The sequence below is a fragment of the Lepisma saccharinum genome, chromosome 17, assembly GCF_977018435.1.
Source record: "Lepisma saccharinum chromosome 17, izLepSacc3.1, whole genome shotgun sequence".
NCBI lineage: Eukaryota > Metazoa > Arthropoda > Insecta > Zygentoma > Lepismatidae > Lepisma > Lepisma saccharinum.
Window position 1 is genome coordinate 46,790,128 of NC_139245.1, and position 21,909 is coordinate 46,812,036.

At 39.7% G+C, this 21,909-nt stretch overlaps 2 protein-coding genes across 2 annotated transcripts in view; one reads left to right on the forward strand and one right to left on the reverse strand.

Moving 5' to 3' along the window:
• LOC146001723 (uncharacterized) overlaps window positions 1-21,909 on the reverse strand; it is a 326,667-nt gene that overhangs the window by 147,562 nt on the left and 157,196 nt on the right. The gene's annotated exons all lie outside the window — the stretch shown is intronic.
• Window positions 258-15,282, forward strand: LOC146001294 (uncharacterized). Its single transcript, XM_083138601.1, has 5 exons — window positions 258-405; window positions 4,864-5,067; window positions 6,501-6,599; window positions 10,764-10,930; window positions 15,222-15,282. The coding sequence occupies exons 1-5, from the start codon at window positions 340-342 to the stop codon at window positions 15,241-15,243; spliced, it is 558 nt and encodes a 185-aa protein (XP_082994727.1). The 5' UTR covers window positions 258-339; the 3' UTR covers window positions 15,244-15,282.

The window sequence follows — 21,909 nt, forward strand, 5'->3', positions numbered from 1 at the left end:
GAATGAGCCTAGTCTTCTTCCTTTCTCCATAGCCTAGGACCAGGTGTCACAGTGAGCTAGTCCAGCTCTTGGATTCAGCATAAGCCACTATTGGCTACGTTAATACTAATCCAACGAGAATATTGCTATTACAAGCAAACTGTGCAATCATCTCCAACTTGGTTTGATATTAATCAATTGTTTACTTTTATGGTATTCTTGCCACAACAGTAAATGAACACTGAAGTCAAACTTAGCAACGAACACGGTCTGCAAGAACTGGAGAAATTTTAGTGGATTACACGTAACGCAGCACAAGAAAAGTCCTCGAGTCGAACCTGGTACTAGAGGCGCCGCAGAATGCCTAGGCAACGGAGAAGGCCGAAAAGAGTTGACAGGGAGCCTAAGAACCGCGAGTCGAAGGTGGTACGTACGACAGAAACTAATATGAAGTCACGAAAGGAGCATTTTTGCAGGTGACTCAAGACTCTCGAGAAAAAAATGTACACGACCAAAGCTTAACCCGCACTGAGACGCGGCAACAGAAAGCAATAGAACATCTGTTGTCTCCTTCTATTGAAATCAAATGGTGTAACGCCCACTACAGGAAAACTCGCAGAACCGATGCACGGAATTTCCGGCTAGAGTGCGCGTCAAATCTCCTGCATATGGCGATAGCCAATAGCAGCGCACTGCAGCTGTGCCATGTCGAAATCCCACACGGAAAAGAGACAGCGTGGTTGAGCGAAACGCCTTGTCAAGGAGAGCACGGCAACGCCGCACGTCTGTGATTCGCTGGTGCTGTTCAGCCGTTCAAGGCCATATGCAGGAGATTTGACGCGCACTGTAGAAGTCTGCAGGTTATCTTGTGAGTTATGGCCCACTGAAACGCCGAAAACAGGTCAGTTGGCGCATCTCAGTGGACGTGAAGCTTAACAAAACTATACAGAGGCGTTGACTGTGTGAAGCTTTTGCATGCAATAACACGAGATTAATTTTGCTTTGCCGATGTTGGGGGATTGTCTCTCACTATAGATACACCACGAAAGCAAGCGGGGAAATAATAGAAGGTCTCTGGAGTAAAACATGGCAAGTGACATTTCGGCCATTATTGAATTTATGGAGCGAATTTACAATATAGAGAATATCTCCAATTTCGTCAATATTTGGTATATTAACTCAATTTGGCCTTCTAATCACGAATCTGTTGTTAAAATGCGGGGGTCACGTGTGGAAATCGGAAAAAAAGCCGATATAAGTGGATTTTTTTAGAGCTGTATCGCATTGTCTTACGAACAAATTTTAACTAAGCTTGCCTAACCTAATCTAACCTTACCCGAAATGGTTCGTGGGGCTATCCGTGAATGGTTTGTGGGGCTACCCGTGCATGGGATATACGTCTTGTAGCACTAGATTCCTCACTGCGGAAGACGCAATTTTTCTAGAAGGACGCTCCAGCGTTCTCCACACTCCACTTAAATAACTGTTGCGCTTTAACAATTTTATCACTCCTCTGTTCCGCCATGCTTCAAAAATTAATGATCTGCAAGTAACGAAGCAACAATTAACGCTCTGCAAGTAACGAAGCAACAGTGTGGCAACGCTGTAGACAGCGCAACGAATGCCGAACGTCACTTGTTCATATCATCAAACCATGGTTCCTATGTTTCTGTATGGGGAATGATCGCGGTAATGAAGAACGTATTTTTGTGCACAATTTCTACGTCACCCACAAATCTTAACTCCCGATACGTTACCAGGTCTGCATATTTAGCGAGTATAAGAATTAGGAAAGAAATTGGAGGTATTCTCTGTATTGTACATTCTTACCAAATTTAGTAAGATTGATTGATTGATTTAGTTTATTTTACTTCGCGTTTTGTGCCTCCTGGCTAATTTGCGAAGATGGGGATGAGTGATGATGAAATTTATGAATGGACATTCACAAACAACCAAGCCCGAGCGGGATTCGAACCCGGGACCCTTGGCGTCGCAGCGCGATGGGCTAACCACTCGGCCACAGGGTCCGGCGAAATTTAGTAAGACAGAAGATATTAGGTGCTAAACTGCACACTAGATAAATTGTTTTCGTGTTGTGTTTACTAATTTCAGAAGCCATCAATGAGTTCAAAGCAAAATGCATGACATGGGAAATGCAAGCATAAATTGATGAATGGCTCTCTTTACTTTGTAATTTAATCATGACCAAAATGTTACCATGTTTAATTCCCGAGCCCTTCTATTATGATAAAAATGTAACGAATTGTTTGTAAATGTTTAGTTTGAGTTGGGTTTGGCGAATAATGTGTGAAATCAACATCCAACAAACTTGACACTAAGGAACAAAAGTCCGCCCGGTCAAAGAATGGACTTGAGGAAACCCAGATTTTCCGCCCTTAGTTCAAGGGGAGAAAAGCGGTGTTGCTACACGCCTGATTTTTGTCCAGGCGTACGCGACACCTCTTCCTGTCAACAAGCTTCCTTCGCTCGCATTTCAGGGAGAGGCAGGAAATCGTAGACCCATTCGCTTGCTACGTGACGTGCTTGGCTTTGATGAGGGTGCCACTTGTTTCGAAAACGACCCAAAAGAAAAATTTGGCAACGCAGAATGCCACGAGAATTCCCCCTCACCACGACAACTGGACAAAGCCGATTTGTTCAGCATTTTTCAATGACCCTTCATGGCTTTCGACAGAAAAGACAAAAATAGAATTTCCAAGTACGTTCTTTCGCCGGAACCACTGCAGTTCGCAATCATTTACAATACGTTACTTCGCGTCGCTTTTACAACAATTGTATATAGATGAAAGAACACACAAAATAATGTGTCTACGCCTTATCCAGGATTCAAATCTAGAACCCCTATCCTAACCACTCCACCAGGGATTGAGAAATAGCTCACAATACTTTCTAGTATTATGTTGTGGTCTCGGGCATATTCTATAGGGTGATAAATCCTGGAACCAATGAGAGAAAGAGTACGCGACTGGCTGGATGCTAGATCGGTAGGAGAGGCCCTGCGCAATGGACACCACAGTCACCTGGTCTCAACCTCATAGGAAATTTAGAAATCTGAGGTGTATGGTGTGAAAATCCAGTAATCCGCAATGATACCACTATTCTGGAGCCTCACAGTTTAAGATCTCAAGGAAACGTATTGAAACGTTTTATGAAGTCTATTGAAGTCGGTAGCGGACATGGGAAGTACGGTTGGCATTAATATTGATTGATTTGCTTTATTTCACTTCGCTTCTTGTGCGACTTTTGGCTAATTTGCGAATATGGGTATGAGTGATGATATTGATGAATGGACACTCACAAACATCCATGCCCAGGCCAGGATACGAATCCGGGACCGCTGGCGTCGTAGCGCGATGTGCTAACCACTCCGCCACGGGGGCCGGCGTTTGGTATTAAAATGTGCTGTTCATCGGTCTCCCATTTATTACTGGCTTTATGGTCATTGCTTGCTATTGAACAATTTATGATAAGGACACACAAAATAATAATCCATTCCAGCCATGAGCTACTACTTTTGCAGAACAATACCGTAATTTCTAGAACATGGAAGTCAGCTTGATTCCCGTTTACAGTACCATATATTCCTTATACAAAACGGTACAAGTGTAGATTAGAATTGATTCACAGTGAAGTCAGATATCCGACTGAAAGTCGCTCCTCCTGGATCCGCCATTGCCTCCAAGGACATCTTAAGTGTAAATGAAATAAAAGTAAGGATTCAAAAACCTCTTAGCACTGTAAGGTTGTAGAATTATCGCCCGCTAATTATTATTATGAAGGTAAAACAATAATTCCAGAAAAAAAATCAGAATTTAAGAATTAACTGACCGCTTACCATGGTTTTTAAAGTTTCAAGAATTTCAAACAAATTCAATTCGGTCCGGGAGAGAAAATAAACAAGCGAAAATGGGTTCTAGACCTTAAAGAACCTTTTTATCTGCAAAGTATTCCAATTCGGCCCAGGAACCTATTACGTTTTACCGGATCAATTTAAATTCGGTCCAGGAAACTTTTTCGACTTAATTTAAATTCGGTCCAGGAAACTTTTTCGACTTAATTTAAATTCGGTCCAGGAAACTTTCTTTCGTCTGAATTTAAATTCGGTACAGGAAACTTTCTTTCGACTGAATTTAAATTCGGTCCAGGAAACTTTCTTTCGACTGAATTTAAATTCGGTCCAGGAAACTTTCTTTCGACTGAATTTAAATTTGGTCCAGGAAACTTTCTTTCGACTGAATTTAAATTTGGTCCAGGAAACTTTCTTTCGAATGAATTTAAATTTGGTCCAGGAAACTTTCTTCCGACTGAATTTAAATTCGGTCCAAAAACGTTCTTTCGACTGAATTTAAATTCGGTTCAGAAACTCTTTCGACTGAATTTAAACTCTGTCCAGGAAACTTTCTTTCGACTGAATTTAAATTCGGTCCAGGAACCTCTTTTCCGGATCAATTTAAATACGTTCCAGAAACCTATTTTTTTCGGGATTAATTTAAATACGGTAAAGGGACATTTTTTCCGGATCAATTTACAAACTGTCCAGTAACCTTTTTCTGGCTGAATTTATATTCGGTGCAGTAAACACTTTACCGACTGAATTTAAATTCGGTCCAGGACTCTTTTTCGGACTGAATTTAAATATGGTCCAGGGACCTTTTTTCCGGATCAATTTAAATAGGGTCCAGTAACCTTTTTTCAATGAAACAATATACAACTTGTACCGATTTTAAATTGTGCAAGAAAAAAGGATTCCGGTCCTGCAGCGGAACCCAGTAGAACCCATTAGAATTTATGGGTTTCTGAACCTTAGGTACCCTGCCGGTCACTCGCTTGTTGGCCTATTACCTAATGCAGTTTCTGTTTCAGGAACTGGCAAACCCTCTACCCGTCCTCCTAGCGCACTACTGCGTGTTGAATGGATTAATCCCCGTGGAGTGTTTCGACCCGCTGCCTGAATCTGCCGGACATCTGCCAGGCGCCATATTCCTCATGGGCGTCAGCGTTCTCATCATCAGGTTTATCCAGAGCCCTCCGGTTTGCAAAAATAATCCCCTTGGACCAGTTTACAAGGTGGAGTACCAAGTAATGCCGTCAGTTCATTTCTTAAATGTAAAACACATCTGAAGTTGAATAAATCAATGAATGATTTGGTTTATTATACTTCTGCCCCTTTTGGCTAATTGCGAAGATGAGGATGAGTGATGATATGATGAAGAAAGGCACTCGCAGAGAACGGCCATGCCGGGACTAGAACCTTGCCGTCACGGAGGTCGACACATCTGAAGTTAAAAAGCACTGAAAAATTCTCAGTTTTTACAAGTGCGGAAACGGAGCATATGTCCCCCGTAATTTCCCAACCACAAATTCGTATGTGGTGTTGTTATGCGATATCAGGAAGGAAACCAAGCAAGACATGATCCACGTTGATTTTAAACACCCCACAACACACTTGATTTCCTTTAAAGTGCAAAACGACTAAAGTTCTCCAATTTTAGGGGTCCAATTAGAGGGGCTACATTGATCCATGAAAAAGTTACAAAAATGTAAGGAAGTGCAGAACATAGTGCTGCGGATCCAATTTTAAACTGTAGGTTAATTTATCTGTGCATAAAGTGGGGTAAGGATGACGAAATGACCCTTTTTAAAAATAGAAATATGCATCATATAACTGTTATTGTTGGAAAGGGTATAAATCAAGGATTCCAGAAATGTAGGATTTAGGGTGAGGAAGCAATTGGAAGTGGAAAAAAAGTAGTATTAAGTTTGAAGAACCTCCATTGTAAATGAAACATAATGAGCCTAATTTACGTGCAGATGTAAGGCTAAATGCCTAATTTGTTATTTTAGGCTTGTTGGGTTTAGTTATCTTAGCACAAATAATGCATTTACAGTGTATTTATGTTAGAGAACCGAACCTAACAGACCTAACCTAACAACGTAGTCATTCCTCGAGTAACATCACAACGTAAGGTTGTCCTTACTTTGTGCGATAAGGGAGACAAGTCAGGGTCTCCCTTATCGCACAACGCTAGAACAACTTTGAACAATAAAATCACCAAAAACCACTTATTTCCCAAACAAATTGAAGAAAAGCAATTTAAAACAACGAAAATAATTTACAGCTATTAAAAATAGAAAATTCAATATCCAAAAATGAAATTAAAATCATACATACGGATGAAAAAACGAAATATAGAAAGTTGAATCCTAGTGGAACTTCGCAAACCATCCAGGTTAAAAACCAAAGTTGCACCTGGCAATACTGTGTGTTTAGATCATGGATTTCGATAAAGGAAAGCTCCTATGGTAAGTTATGTAAGAAAGTTTGTATTATTTCACAGAACAGGAACTTCTAATTGAAAAAGGCACAGTGCCAAATTGATGCACGAATTAAGTACTACGAGTGAACATATTTTGTCTTTACGCCGAAATGGTAAAACACAAGGGTCGATTGTGCAGTATAGCGTAAAGGGGACTTAAACAGATTATTTTTTTCTTTCCAGTTTATCGTGGCCTACCTGATCCTAGCAGTGGCAAAGTGCTTCATCTGGTTCCCTCTGATCCAGTCCTTGGAAGGAGTTTTGCAGTTTCTCGCGAATATGGTGAGTCTTTCAGTGGAGAAAGTTTTCCGTTAAGCCCGCTTTAGACGCTAGTGTTTTTCTTAACATTTATGCCATGATGAAAATGCTATAATCTTATGGCATTTCAGATGCCATGGCATATTTCATGGCATTTCTCAAGGACAGAATCCGTCCTATTTCCGTAGCATAACCAATCAGAAGAGACCTCTACGTCACGAGTACAGTTGTAATGGCGGCCGCGTGAGACGTAAACAATGTATCACTTCACATTTTTAAAAGCCGATAACTATTCAACCGAAAGGAATAACGTTTCGTGTAAAACGTTATTAGGTACAAAACAATGGCGCTGCTTAAATACATACTTTATAACGTATACAGCACACGTGTGGAAGAATAGTTTGGTTGTTTCAATTGTAAACATCGTGCATTCATCACATATGGTGTAACTCAACGTGCCTTTCATGCTGTATATGTTATACACTGTAATCGCAAAAACTAGCCGAAAAGTTACATGAAATGCTTGCGTTTAAAGTACTATCTGCTATATGACTTTTGGAAGCTTTTAAATAGCATTTATGCTAGCAAAAATGCTAAAGCCGGCATTACATATGCTACACAAAAAGCAATGAAAACAATGAACAGCTAAAACTGTAAAATATCTGCTGTATCATACAACAACAGCTGTTTCTTCTTCGACCTCCATATTGCATTAAAAAATACACCGAGACAAGAGACGAGGCCGAAATCAAGACGAGAACGATAATACCGAGACGAGACCGAGGCTGCTGGTCTCATTAGAGACTTAGGGATGTTATGCTAAGAAATTACCCGAAGCAAATGTACTTTACTGTAAGATTTCTTCAAACCTACCTTATAGCTCATAGCCAACCATACAAATGTCTGAGGTAACGTCAGGAAAAGGAGAGTTTCGTCTTGTCCCTTTACTTGGTAAGTCAAAATTGGAGGAGAAGACTAAATGGAAGACGGATGCGTCAACACTTACCTCCGCATCCTGGCTGCACAATACCAACCGGATACATAGCCTACTTGATTATTTATAAACGAGTCTTGTTCATGATAATTATGAAGTGAATCCATTAGTGCAAATAGGAGACATGCTGCATGGTCTTTCGAGGGTTCGCAGCGTAGAAACATCTCCTTTCTAAGAAGAACACTACGATACTCCAAATTCTGTAATATTAGATCTGCTTAGAATTTGAATTGTTTGTTTGGATTCTTGTTTTAAGTCCACTTTATGTACAGAAATGCTAATCGGGACTGGACCTACAGTTTAAAGGGGAATCCGAACCACTTGTGACTCCACGGGTATCGAACTCGGGATTTCTTGATTACAAGGCGGCGACGTTACCACTGCGCCATCGGGTAGATGAGGATCGCGGAGATGAGGATGAGTGATTATATGATGGACAATCACAAAGAACTGTAAGGCAAGGAGTCGAACTCGCGACCACTGGCCTGACCACTAGCGCACTGTGCTAACCACTCCGCCACGGAGGTCGGGGGTGGAAAATAGGCTTACGTAGCAACGAAACTATTTATTTATTTATACATACTCCCCATAACAGAGCTATTGCTCCACTTACAACGGAGGTTTACAAGTAAATAAATTTACATAGTACCTACATATACACTATGTTGTCATTCGTCACCGGACACCCCTCAAAAAGTGCTTGGGATCGTCCGTACACGTCATACAACCTTTAAAAGGCGTTACCGGTTGAGAAGACACTCATACACATCTCCAAGTTCCATCTTGACGTCAACACTGATCAGTGATAGGTTAGTTCGTATGAACTTTCCAGCCTGATCATTACCTGTGCGTAATTAGAGATCGGTTAGTTCATTGAACTCTCCAGCCTAATTATTGCCTATTTTTGTGGGAGCAGGCAAAGGTTTATTATCCAATACACTCATACCAGCTACAGCAGTCAATATGGACAGACGACGCGAACTGAGTGAAGCGGAACGAGGGATGATCATTGGAGCCCACAGGTTTGGGCATTCGACCCGTGAGATTTCCAACAAATTTCAGATACCCCGGTCGACAGTGAGTGATGTTATCGTGAAGTGGAAGCGAGAGGGGGTCATGACATGCCGACCCAGACCCAGTAAACCGAAAATATTAACAGATCGTGACCGTCGATGCTTGAAACGTGTGGTGAAGTCAAACCGGAAGGCGTCGTTACAGATGGTGGCACAGGAGTTTCGATCGGCTTCCAGTAGTGCTGCAAGTGATCGTACTGTCCGCCGGGAGATCGTCGCACTTGGTTTTCATGGACGCGCAGCAGTTCACAAGCCGCATATCAAAGCCCGCAATGTGGGCCGTCGGTTACAGTGGTGCAAGGAACGCTGTCATTGGACTCTCGAACAATGGAAATCCATCCTATGGAGTGATGAATCGCGCTACCAGATGTGGCGGTCCGATGGAAGTGTGTGGGTGTGGCGTATGCCCGGTGAACGCTGTTTACAGGACTGTATCGTACCCACAGTGAAATTCGGCGGAGGTGGCATCATGGTGTGGTCCTGGTTTTCGTGCTTTGGTCTTGGTCCTCTTGTTTTAGTTCGGGGAAACATGAATGCCGATGCGGACCAAAAGGTTCTAGACAATTCTGCGCTACCGACATTGTGGGAACAATTCGGTATTGGCCCATTTCAGCACGACAATGCTCCATGACATACGGCAGGCATTATCAACACGTGGTTCGAGAACATGGGTGTGCAAAAACCTGATTGGCCAGCCCAAAGTCCAGATATCAACCCCATTGAACACCTTTAGGACGAGTTGGAGCACCGCTTGAGAGCCAGGCCATGCCGCTCATAAAACACCACTGAGCTGTTTGCCGCTTTGCAGGAGGAATGGGGTAACATTCGGGGTGTCCGGTGACGAATGGCAACCTAGTGTATATAAACATCAACATATACAGGCACATAAACGCAACGCAACACATTAACGGATTACACATTTTTAGACAAAATACTAATTAAAAATAAATTGTTTAATAACAGTTACGTAATTATTTTGAGACATAGCAAATTCGATGTTAACATTACTTTGTATTAGTACATTATGAGCTTTACATATTTTAACCATTACTGAATTTTGATGTACAATATTTTTAGAATTAACCAAAGAAAATGGCAAATAAGAGCGAAGCATTCTAGGTTTAATTGTTAATCTTATCAACTGAAGACAATCTTGAGCATCAATTAAGTTATTTATAAGTTTATGAAGTAAGATGTGTTTGGCTAGTTCTCTTCTTGTTTTTAATGAAGAGAACCCAAATTCAGGTAAGATAGTATTATAGGATATTCTCTCTATATATGAAGACCTTTTAAATTCTTTATAATATAAATATCTTATAAACGTATTCTGAACATTCTCAATTAAATCACTGTAGCATTGAAAATAAGGATCCCAGATGGTTCTAACATACTCCAACTTACTTCTTAATATCGAATTCTATACTGAAGTAATAGCTTGAATATTATTAATTTCTCTGGTAGTTCTGAATAAAAAACCCAAAATTCTAAATGCATCCGATACGATTATGTCGAGTGCCTTAGGACCCGATCAGCTGTTCTAAGAGCAGAGCAGCGTATCCAGTAATTGTGATAAGTAAGCTGCATTACGCTTTCATTTTTCATCTTCATTTTTTAGGAACACATGGACTGTATTAAATTTTTGTGTAAAATAAAAAAACAACATATTTTTGTGATACTAATGTTTGAAAGTACTTTTTATAAGTAAGCCTTGAGTCTAGTAACAGTCTCAAACCTTTTATAAGTTTAACTCTATTTAAAACTATCCCACGCATAGTATAGTTATGAGTATAAGATAAGATATGTCTGCTAAACGTAATAGTTCTGCATTTTCTTATTAAAATTAACTTATTGGTAACACTCCACTGAAAGCAATTGTTTATATCAATCTGCAATTGCGTTAAATCATTTATATTTGTAATGGATTTAAATATTTTTAGGTCATCAGCATAAAGTAGATAATTAGAATTTTTTATAACAGAAGATAAATCATTAAAAAATATTACAAAAAGTAAAGGACCCAGATTTGAGCATTGCGGAACACCTATTGAGAATGTCTAGGCAACAACGAAAGCAAACCACACGAAGATCACACTTGATGTCACTAATTGACGGCCTTTTCAGCTCCTGTCCAGCCTGAAGAACGTCACGAGGCGCTACAAGTGCTTCCCCACCTACCACCTGGCCCACGCCATGCTGAAGGAGTGGTTCCAGTCGATGCTGCAGTACGCGCTCAGCATTACGTGGCTGCTAGTGCTTCTCTTCTGGACCGGCATATTTTCAAGCGACAAGTAACGCACCTTTTACTGTAGAAGCATTCTATATGGAGAGCATTTTAGGCACTAATAAGCCAAGGCTAATCGCGACGATGTAAATGAATAATGATTGGATGAGGGATAAAAACAAAGGAACACCCATGCTCACGCGAGGACTCGAACCTAGGACCGTTGATCACGAGATCATTAGTCCGGCACTCACCGAGGCTACAGAATACACATACCAGAAGTAAATGAAATAGCTACTGAAATTTGTGGGCAGATCTTTAAAATGGTGGCACTAACAAACAAACAAACAAAAAAACAAAAAGAAGAAGCGGACCCCCCCCCCCGAAGTAAGCCCGAGTATGCACTTAAAAATCCTGGTGCCTTTAAATAAACAAGAACGCCAGTTACCCTGAATTTGATCTGTTCCCTCGCCTATTTCTTTTCTTATTTCTTATTTATTTACTATTTATAACATGCAACAAAACATATATATTACATAATATAAAGGTGACAGAAGCAGTAGAAAGTGTAGACCCGTTCTGGCGCCCAGAACAGGGTTTGTGCGTGAGTTGGTTAGTTTTTATATGAAAGTATAATAAGGATGAGTACCTGTTGATTGTTATTGTAATTACACGATCTTTTGGATTTACTGATATGTTGTATTACCAACCACGGTAATATGATATAATAAATCATGTGGGTTCGATTTTATACAAAATAATAATTTAATCCATAACTAAGAATATACATACAACATGGCTAACTCCATGCTTGACAATCCATAAACAACCAAACAATTGAACATCTATATTCAAAGATATAATAACATCATAGATGTTTCACAATCTAGCTACTGCAACTTCCCCTTCTTCCAAATGACAGTTGCAACCTGTCAGGTGGTTTCCTCCTTCTAAAAGATCGTCGTGGACTGTTCACTGCGGAGGCGGTAACAGCTTCCTCTCGCCCAGTCTGCGGTCTCTCCTCACACGCCCTGTCCTGCGCTGACACGGAACCATCAAAGATCCAAAAGTTATCTTCTCCATGTCTGTGTCCGACCTGTTAGATTTAAACTTCACTTGATGCAGGTGTACCCTTCTCGTTGTTCCACCGGCATTGACCAATAACAAGCGTCTTCCTAAATGACCCGTAAGTGTAGCTCGTACGTATTTTGGAAATCTGGATGTATAATTTCTTGTCCACACTGTACTTCCGATTGATGGTAATTCTTCGTTCTTATTGGTCTCACTTCTCATCACTTCCTTCTCCATTATTTGCGACCAGGACCAATTATAGATATTACGAGGTTGATATGACAACAACAACTCTGCAGGAGTCTTCCCCGTAGCATGGCAAGGTGTAAACCTGGCTACTCTTAACGCTCTGAAATCGAAACTTCTTCCTAGATGGCAATCTTCTAACCACCTCTTCTTCAGAGTACTTTTTACGTTTTGGACCCACTTTTCGGCTAAACCATTACTGGGTGGATGATATGGTGGTGAATGAATAATTCGTATTTCTAACTTAGTGCAAAATTCTTTAAGCTTCCTTCCCGAAAATGGAGGTCCATTATCACATGCGATTACACTAGGATATCCATATCTTTCAAAACATTCATATTATATTTCTTATCTTTCCACAATACATCCAACATAACCTGACCTTCTAATGCTAATGGTCTTCCATCAGCATTTTTCAGATTGATATTTGCAGGTTGAATCTTTAAATACGGAAAAGATTGATCGAGAAATCTTTTATCAAACACACTTACAGAAGCTCCAGTATCGATCTCAAAATTAACTAACTTACCATCACAATTCAAATCAATTGTACATTTGTCAGCATTATGCAAAGTTCCAACTACAGAGTTGAATTCAAATTGCCGTTCTTTAGTAGAACCATACTTGTACAACGGTAACTGAAAAGTGTGCAAGGGCTCGCGTGAAATTAACAATTCTTGATGTTCCTTTTCTGCATTCGACTTAATAGAATCTTTACATTCTTTTGAAATTACATCAAGAGACACATTACTTAAGCAACTGTCAGATTCAGCGGATTCAAATTGTAAACTTGATAAGTTTTTATCTGTCGGTTTATGACGAAATCTACAAAATTTCTGAATATGTCCAAAGAATCCACAATAATTACATCTAATTTGCTTTAAATAACATTTACCTTTTTCATGCGTCTTTCCACATTTATAACAAATCCATTGTCTTGAAGTTCCAGGTTTCTCATTAACTATGCTCTTCTCAAACTGATTATTAAAGTTAGTTTTCCTATTGGAAAAAGCTTGGAAAGGTTTAGACTTGCTTTCATGAAGCTTGTGTACATTATAATCAGTAGCAAAACCTTCTTTTTGATGGAATAGCCGTACATCTTTCTCAACCATTTCCATATTCACTGCAATGTCGCAAGCTTTAAGAAAGGAAACGTCGCCTTCTGATAACAATTTCTTCCTTGTAACTTCACTGCTAACCCCAAACACTAGCTGATCTCTTAGCATATCATTTAAAAATGCTCCAAAGTTACATTTAGTAGCTGCATGTTTAAGAGAAACAATATATTCTGATACAGGTTGACTTAACTCTTGCTTCAGAAGATGAAAACGGTATCTTTCTGCGACTACATTATGCTTCGGTTGAAAATGATTCAACAATACATCTTTTATTACTTCGTATGTTTTATTAGCTACAGAATCTGGCGTAACTAAATCCCTTAAAACATCATATAAATTTCCTCCACAGAAGGCAATAAAATGACTAATTTGCTTTTCCTTTGGAATACCATTAGCAACACAAATCTGTTCAAACCGCTCCAAATACGAATCAATGTTACCTTTATCCACATCGAAAGGTTCCAGAATATGTCCTTGAATCCCATACATAGTCGCCAAATTGTTGTATTACCAACCACGGTAATATGATATAATAAATCATGTGGGTTCGATTTTATACAAAATAATAATTTAATCCATAACTAAGAATATACATACAACATGGCTAACTCCATGCTTGACAATCCATAAACAACCAAACAATTGAACATCTATATTCAAAGATATAATAACATCATAGATGTTTCACAATCTAGCTACTGCATGATACTTTAGTGCTTGGTTATCCATTTATTGATAAATATTCTGGGATCCAGAACACTTGTTTAGACTTAATGACGTATGGGGTGTTGTGAGGTGAGGATGTTAGGAGGGGATGAAGTGTTGTGGAAAAGTTGGACGGGTTGGGATGCGATTTGACACGCACGGACGTTCTGCACCCGCTCTGGATTCCAGAACTTGACCCGTTAAACTGGCCAAAGTATTTCATTCTTGGGTTTATCATAGTCAAGGGATAATGGGGACTTAATGCCCCTTTATAATTAACAGTGATGGTACTAATAGTGGTTAAATAGTTACAAAGAATTGATGAACTACGGTCTAAAAGTTGGTAATCGCAGGGGCGGCGCTAAGAGTCCCCCAGACCACCCAAATTAAGGACAAAAATAAAATTGTAATGATGGAACATGATGTGAAACCTTACAATATTCGAACCAAGGATCTCTACCTTCAGAGGGCTAACGACTGGTTCATGGTCTGTTTAAACATTAAAAAATAACACATTTGCAATACAACATTTGAATTCGTGTACTTCAATATTGAAACCTTCAGTTATCGGATAGTAAATCCTTGAACGGATCGAGTAATAACTATGTGCATATCAAAATACATTTTGTTTTGAAGATGAGATCCCGCCTCCATAGAGTTTGGTCCCGCCATTGGGAAATAGGCACTAAATTTGGAGAACCGGCACTAAAATTTGTCGCCTTACAAGTTCTTAAAACAGGCACAAACAGGAAATGTTACATCAAGAAGGTGAAGGACGAAGTATTATGAAGAGAGATTTTTTTTCAAAATAGAACCAACCCTCAAATTACCGGTTCGTATGTGCAAATTTTGTTTATATATTTGTTATTAAGCATCGCTTTTCTGCCAATTTTGGCTAATCGGAAGATCGGAACGAACAGGACGAGGGATGATTAGATGCAACTGATGAAGGGACACTCATCAAGTGTCAGGATGGGACCCGAACCTGGAAACTTTGTAATTCTCATCAAATCAGGAACATTCACCATTAAAAATGTTGAATAACTTTACTAATTCTGATAACAGCCAAGCTTGAAATACACGGACCCTTAATTATTCCCAATACTCTTTTGGCACTTTATCAAACGATATTTAACGTTTTCTTGTTGATTTAAAATCTATGTCGTGAAATGGTCCAATTTAAACGAACATTGAAATGTTTTCGCCTTTTATTTCCAGTTCCTGTGTGTGTTCCAGGTGAAGAAATGCGAGACGAAGATCCGTATCGTAATGAATTGAATACACAGTTTGATTGAATTATAATAATTTTATTTGGTATGAAATACTGTGTCACCAATTACATGTACTCTTGAAAGAAACTGAGGAAGTTTTCAGACTAAACTTATATTTTTAATGTGTTGTGTTTGTCCTACGCAGGTCCCTTCACAACCTGCATTTTGGTTGAATGTATTCAGTGGCGTCGCGTGCGGTTCGCATACGAGTGTTCACAGTAATATTTTCAACAATTTTCCCCCAAAATTCACGCTATATTTGAAGTAATACAAGAAGGACATAGGGGAAATTGTCCCTATGGACCGTAGTGCGCGCGGAGCCGTCAATTTGTTCATTTGTGCCAGATTGATGGAATCATTCTTAATGTGGTCACCAGAGGTCAGTAGAATCGGTTACGCAATGACGTAACAAGGAAGCCTCGGTGCGAACTCGCAGCCCTTCAGGCAGCGCATTTTGGATTCTGACCCAGGGAGAGGAAGTTGGCTTCTTCTAGCTAGACACTGGTGCAGGTGTCCGAGGAACCACGATATGGAGAAGAAGGATAAGTACTTTCCGTAATGATTTAAGTTGAACTTGCACTCAAATTATATTTAGTTCATCTACTCGTCTATACTACTTGGAGAAGTGACTTGACATTAAGTAAACATATTTAGTTCATTATTATTAATTAGTTAATACCCATCAAACTGGCCAAGTGATACGACAAGGTTCATTTCAGCGAGTTTATCATCGAACAATCTTTCGTTATTGTAGTCTAATTGTGCTTGTACATTATGTGAATAAACTCGCCTCAGTTGGAAAAGTGTTGCATCTGTACTTTCTAAAAGCATAGCTGCCCCATAGCAAATAAGTAGACCTTTAAGTCGGAAATTTCCACTACGCACTTAATTTAAGGTTTGTATGCATTAAACAGGTCAGTTTAACGTGCATATCCTTCTCCCCCGTAAAATCCGCCAGGTTTAGTGAATTCTCGCTAAGTTTGCAACTATGTAGCACAGACATTTTCGAGTCCCCCTAGACATGCCTTGTATATGCTGCACTCTGGTGCCGAATGTAAGAAGTACTTCCGCTTGCATCAGTGTTCGCACAGCGAAGTGAACATCTTCGGGGTATATTGGCCAAGAGCCCCTTAGCTGTCAGCTCTATGCAATACGCACAGCAATTGTGTTCAACGCCTTCCGTGGAACACCGTAGAGTCAGGGTTACCAACTATCTAGAGAAGTTATCAGACGTGAAATAACTCGTGTCAGAGTAAATTGTGTGTATATACTCGTACACCAAACACAGTATTTTTTTCGAATAAATATACGTATGTGTGTGTGTGTGTGTGTGCATTTAATATGTACGTAGTTTAAGACATATACATGAGTGTTCATGTGCTCATGCGAACATTATCAGGCGACGAGCCTGAATTTATTTCTAAAGGTTTTCCTCGTGACATTTCAGTGTGAAAGCTCCCTAAGGGGTACTGTAAACTTTTTTTAAGTGTACTAATCTGTTCCTAGCATAGATTATCACAAATATTACGTAGAAATTGAGTGAAAAATTAACCCACTACCGGCAAAGAAAGGAAATTGTCACCTGCAGACTATACAGAAGAGGGCCAATATCGAAACCTAGGGTTAGTATCAGTGGCGACGATTGGGTTCCAAAACCGGGGGGTAAGGTGCCAAAAGTTTAGCATAGTGCCGGGGCAAAAATGGCGAAAAGTGGGAGGGAAACTGCCCCCCCCCCTAATCACCGCCACTGGTTAGAATAAATATAGGTATATGAACGAGACAATGGATAATGTCCAATTGACATTGTATTCTGACACTTCTATTACACAAATAGAACAAAATTCATTGACGTACATATCGTTCCTGGGGGGTGATCTCTTAGAACATTCACATGTCAAACTCTTTCACGGAGTACACCATGTACAGCATTATGTCACGGTCCTGAGCCCGTTGTATCGTTCATGTGTGTTTGTGAATATCACTTCATCCATCTAATTTTATCACCATTTTTCATCGTGGCGATTAGCAAAAGTAACAGAAAAGCGACTTAAAGCAAATCAGATAAACAGCCCCATATATTCCCTGTTCCTTTATTTGGCCGCAGCTCTTAGTACCTTTGCTATTTATTCTATGTAAAGCTATACTGACAATATGCGAGATAAAAGTGTCTTCTTCAGGCTTATAAGAAGTGCAAGTAACAATAACGATAAAAATGATTTACTACCGAATATCGTGGCAGCAATAACATGATATACTGGTAGTTACATGCATGTGCAATGCGTTATGGGCCAATGTGGGAATAACTGCTCGTAAACTACGCGCACGTGATTGTGAAACTGCTTGCAAGCTCAAGAATATCCCGGCACTTCGAACAATGCTCATTTGTCACAGCGAACACTTTGAACATTCAAAACATTTCAGGAGTGGCATTCATTGCGAGAAACATTCTTTCGGCCTATGAGAGCGCTGCTTATAAGCTCCGAGTTCACGCTCTGCTTACACTGAATGTGAGTAAACGTTCATTTTTCCTTCGCCGTTTAAAATCTCTCTCCCATTTTGCCTGCAGATGGCGTGCAAACGCACCTGATTCACACGTGTACTGCTTGACCAAGATAAGAACAACCCCCGGTAAACTTGCGAACAAAAGTGCACAGTCCTCTGGTGCAGAGATTGTCAACTGTTTGTTTGGTGTTGTGTTCAAATTCTTGAAGCTTGAGGAGAAAAAAACATGGTGGACAATTTTCTTGGTAACACTTACACATCGTACTGTACATCGCACCATGAACAAATCACGTAAGCAATACAACACTACATATAGTAATATTTGCAGATTGATGGCAGCAAGTGAAGATTATCTAGAAAGGTCTGTTTTCAAATTCCAATCAATCCTCAATCCTCACAAGTCAATGACAATTATTAATAAGAAACATCCCAGAGTCAAAATAGTGATAAACAGTAAAATAACAGAACAGGTAACAGACTTTGTACGTTTGCGAATCCATATTTCATAGTTCGAACACCAATAAATGTTGAGAAAAATTTAATAACATATAATCGATTAAATGGAATTTTGAAAAGAAATTTTTGGAAAACAAACGAGAAAACAAATTCAAATTAGATACCATAAAAATTTCAAAGCCGGCTCTTATATAGGGAAACGAATGTTGGGCTCTTCGTCAAAATTATAAAACTAGAATAAACTGTTCACAAGTGAGATTTTTGCAACCCATTCGAGTTTAACGTACAAAGTTAAAAGAAATAGAACACTATTTACGAGTAAAATTGTTGACATCGACTTTTTCTAAAAGAAAGGTTTAGAGCCACTGTTCCAGGGTGTGGCATGCAGAAATGCATAAAAGAGAATTTATCTATTTCTTTCCTTTTGTTGTTGTTGTTGTTCATTGCGGCCGGTAGGGGGTACAGCATAGTTTCTCATTTCCCGTAGGCGTCTTCGAAGTGCTGTCAGCAAAAACTATGGCTGGCGTGAGGGGTTAAAAAGTTTATGCTTGCAGCATTTTCACGGTTGTTCCATCGTGTTCAAACTCCGTAATCGTCGGTTAACCAAAGAAGGCGAACGAAACGCACTTCTGCGCACCACCGTAAATCAACGCATTTATAGCTCTTTTAATTGAACGCGTCCAAACAAAAGTTAAACGGAAGTTAAAATCTCGAAACGCCAATGGTCGATTTCCGGAGAGAAGACGAGTGCAACACAGAACGTCTATAATTAGCTGCAATCCCGCTGCCCTCTCGCGGGAAGTGGAAGAAACAGAAAACATGCACGCATCATTAGCAGGTGTCCGAATGGCTCGTAATGAGTTGAGATGCATCGATAATAACCATGCGAGGTTGTTGCTACAGCCGATAGCTATCTGAAGCGAAAGTTCCTTTTATTTCCCTTTCACGCTCCGTTCTTGTTTCTCTTGAGCAGTGTGTCCAACCCAGGGACAAGATAAGCAACCAAGCTATCTCTGAATTAGCCCATGTTCGAGGCTGGTACAGTGGGATCCATGAGTATTACCGTGCATATTGTCCACCACCATGTTTGTGCACTTTATTTGAACTCAAAACGAGCTGTTGACAACTTCTGCACCAGCATACATACAAATCCATCGCTTAAAAACACATAGGATGCAGTGGCGTCTCCTGACCCTGAACTTAAGGCGTTGGCAAAGAAGGAATGTTAACCCCTCCCCCTCTCATTTCTGTGAACCAATATTACAAATTTTCTACGTATCTTTTTTGTGTAAATTTGTAAATATTTAGAAAAACATTAAATGACATAAATTATTTTAAATGAAGTAAATACTTCATTTAAAATATTAATATATTTGAATGGTAAGGAGAAGCAAGGACTGTTTAAACAAGAAAATTAATGTTCAATACTTCGCCATACAATTAATTTTTAAAGCACGAGTTTGCAACCAGAGGGGTTGGTTGAACTCCCATCATACCTACAAAGGACACCGTGGACATAAGAATGGCCCGTTCATTGAAAAATCGCTAAAATGCACATTTCCGGTTTTTCCCCTTACCCTTTTCATGAAAGCAGAAAATTCGTGTAACCTCTTTGGATTGAATGATTTGTTGTTTTAAGTCCACTTTATGCACAGAAAGCCTAATCGGGACTGGACCTACAGTTTAAAGTGGAATCCGAACTACTATGTGCCTCCACCGGGTATCGAACCCGGGACCCCTTGATTACAAGGCGGCGATGCTACCACTGCGCCATCCGGCAGGCCCCGTAACCTCTTTGGAGAATGAGAGAAAAACGTAGACAGTGATTTAAGATCACAAAAGAACATCTTAAGCTCTTTGTTACATTCTAACGATTGTTGCAGCACCAAAGTTCATGACATGAACATAACAATGCATAAAAAAAGCTTTCGGATACTTTTCCAAAACTTTACTTTGAAAGCCATTCAAATGACCACTCATTACAGAAGATCCATTGTATGTCTGGGCAATTCATTTATCTCCACACTTATATTTAACCATTATTTCAGTCACGTGACTAAAAAGAGCTCCTTCAGTTTTATCGGCGCTCATGTCATCAAATCCAAGAAAACCTTTCAATTACTTTTTTCTGTGAGGTCGAAAGAAAAGTAACACGGTTGACACCTGAGATTGATTGCTAATGTCTGATGTTTCATCGACCATGATAGCCACAAAGTCTGTGTTTTGAATTTCATTGTAGATTTCATCTCTCAGAACATCCAAAACTGAATTTATTAAATCATTTTGAATGCCTGCCGAAGTACCGCGAAAAACTGTAGAATTTAATAAATGTTCTTTTAATGAGGGATCAAACTCGGCACTTGCAGTAAGGAATTCCATGTAATTGCCCTTATTTAGAGATGCTGCATTTTCCTCATGGCCTCGGAATGGCAGTTCTTGCTTTGCTAAATAGCAGACGGCGTTAATCAACCTCTTTAATATTTCCCTGTTCTTTTTTACTTTTTCATTGTGTAGCTCTATTTCAGCTTTTCGTTGAGTATCCAAAAGAACGTCAATTCTAGTAGGGGTGGCAAGAAAACTACTACATTTAAAGAAACTATAAAGATGCCATTCAGACTCACTGTGTTTTTTCACTGCAGTATTGAGATGATTCAAATCCGCATACCCTTGATAATTCCCAACACATTTTTTAGTCGAGAATAATAAACATGTCAAACAGTAAAATTTATTCACCACATCACACCCGCAAATTTCATAGAGTTCTTTTCTAAAATGGCTCTCAAAACCTTTTCCAGCAACATTTTTTTCTTTAACACATGTTGACATCGTGAGATTCGGACATGGTCGACCATTGTCAATCATTTGTTTCTTCTCTGAATACGAAAGCGATGAAAATGAATTATTTATATACTTTTGCACATCACTTTCACTATTCTCCGTCTTAAAATAATCACATCACTTCACACCACACGTTTAAAAAATAATGCACAACAATCACGAGCAAAACAACGCTGAACGCGGGTTGAATGAAAACCAAACCGTTGGGAACAAATACAACGCCTTGAGAAGGTAACCATGCTGGTGGGTGGCAGGGTGCGCATGCGCGGTCATCCTATGTTTTGGCAGTGGTAAGACGTTGTATTTTCTCTCCAACGTCCTGGCAGTGCGGGACCGATCTGCCGGCCTGACAACCACTGCGCGCTGCGCTGCGTTCGAAAACTACCGGGCGCTCGAAACTGACAATTAAAGAAAATCGCTCAAAATCGTAATTTATAAAAGTAAAGATACTTTCTTATTTATTTCATTTTCCTTTGGCCGTTGACACACGACTTACACACCCAGAGAAATCGCCACTGATAGGATGTAAGAGAAAACTTGAAGACTAAAATTGGTAAACGCTGTAAGTGCCACAATAATTCAAACACAGTTTTCCACGTTAAACTGTGAAATGTGCCATGCTTTATAATGTGGTAAACGTGAAATGTGGCTGGTAGCCCTTTACAAGAGAAGCAAAATAATACATTACATCCTCTTAAGCAAAATTATTTTGGAGGCTCTGCCCTCACATCGTTAACATTGGGGGGGGGGGGGCTCGAGCCCCCCCCCAAGCCCCATGGAGTCGGCGCCTATGGACGGAAACAGTGTTTTTTGAGGGGTCATCACTATAATGGGGGAAA

Excerpts from the sequence above, each read along its gene's own strand:
- LOC146001294 (XM_083138601.1), top strand. The coding sequence starts at position 340 with ATGCCTAGGCAACGGAGAAGGCCGAAAAGAGTTGACAGGGAGCCTAAG. Across the intron at positions 406-4,863 it reads AGAACCGCGAGTCGAAGGTG|GAACTGGCAAACCCTCTACC; the intron begins GTACGTACGACA and ends TTTCTGTTTCAG. Across the intron at positions 10,931-15,221 it reads GGCATATTTTCAAGCGACAA|TTCCTGTGTGTGTTCCAGGT; the intron begins GTAACGCACCTT and ends TTTTATTTCCAG.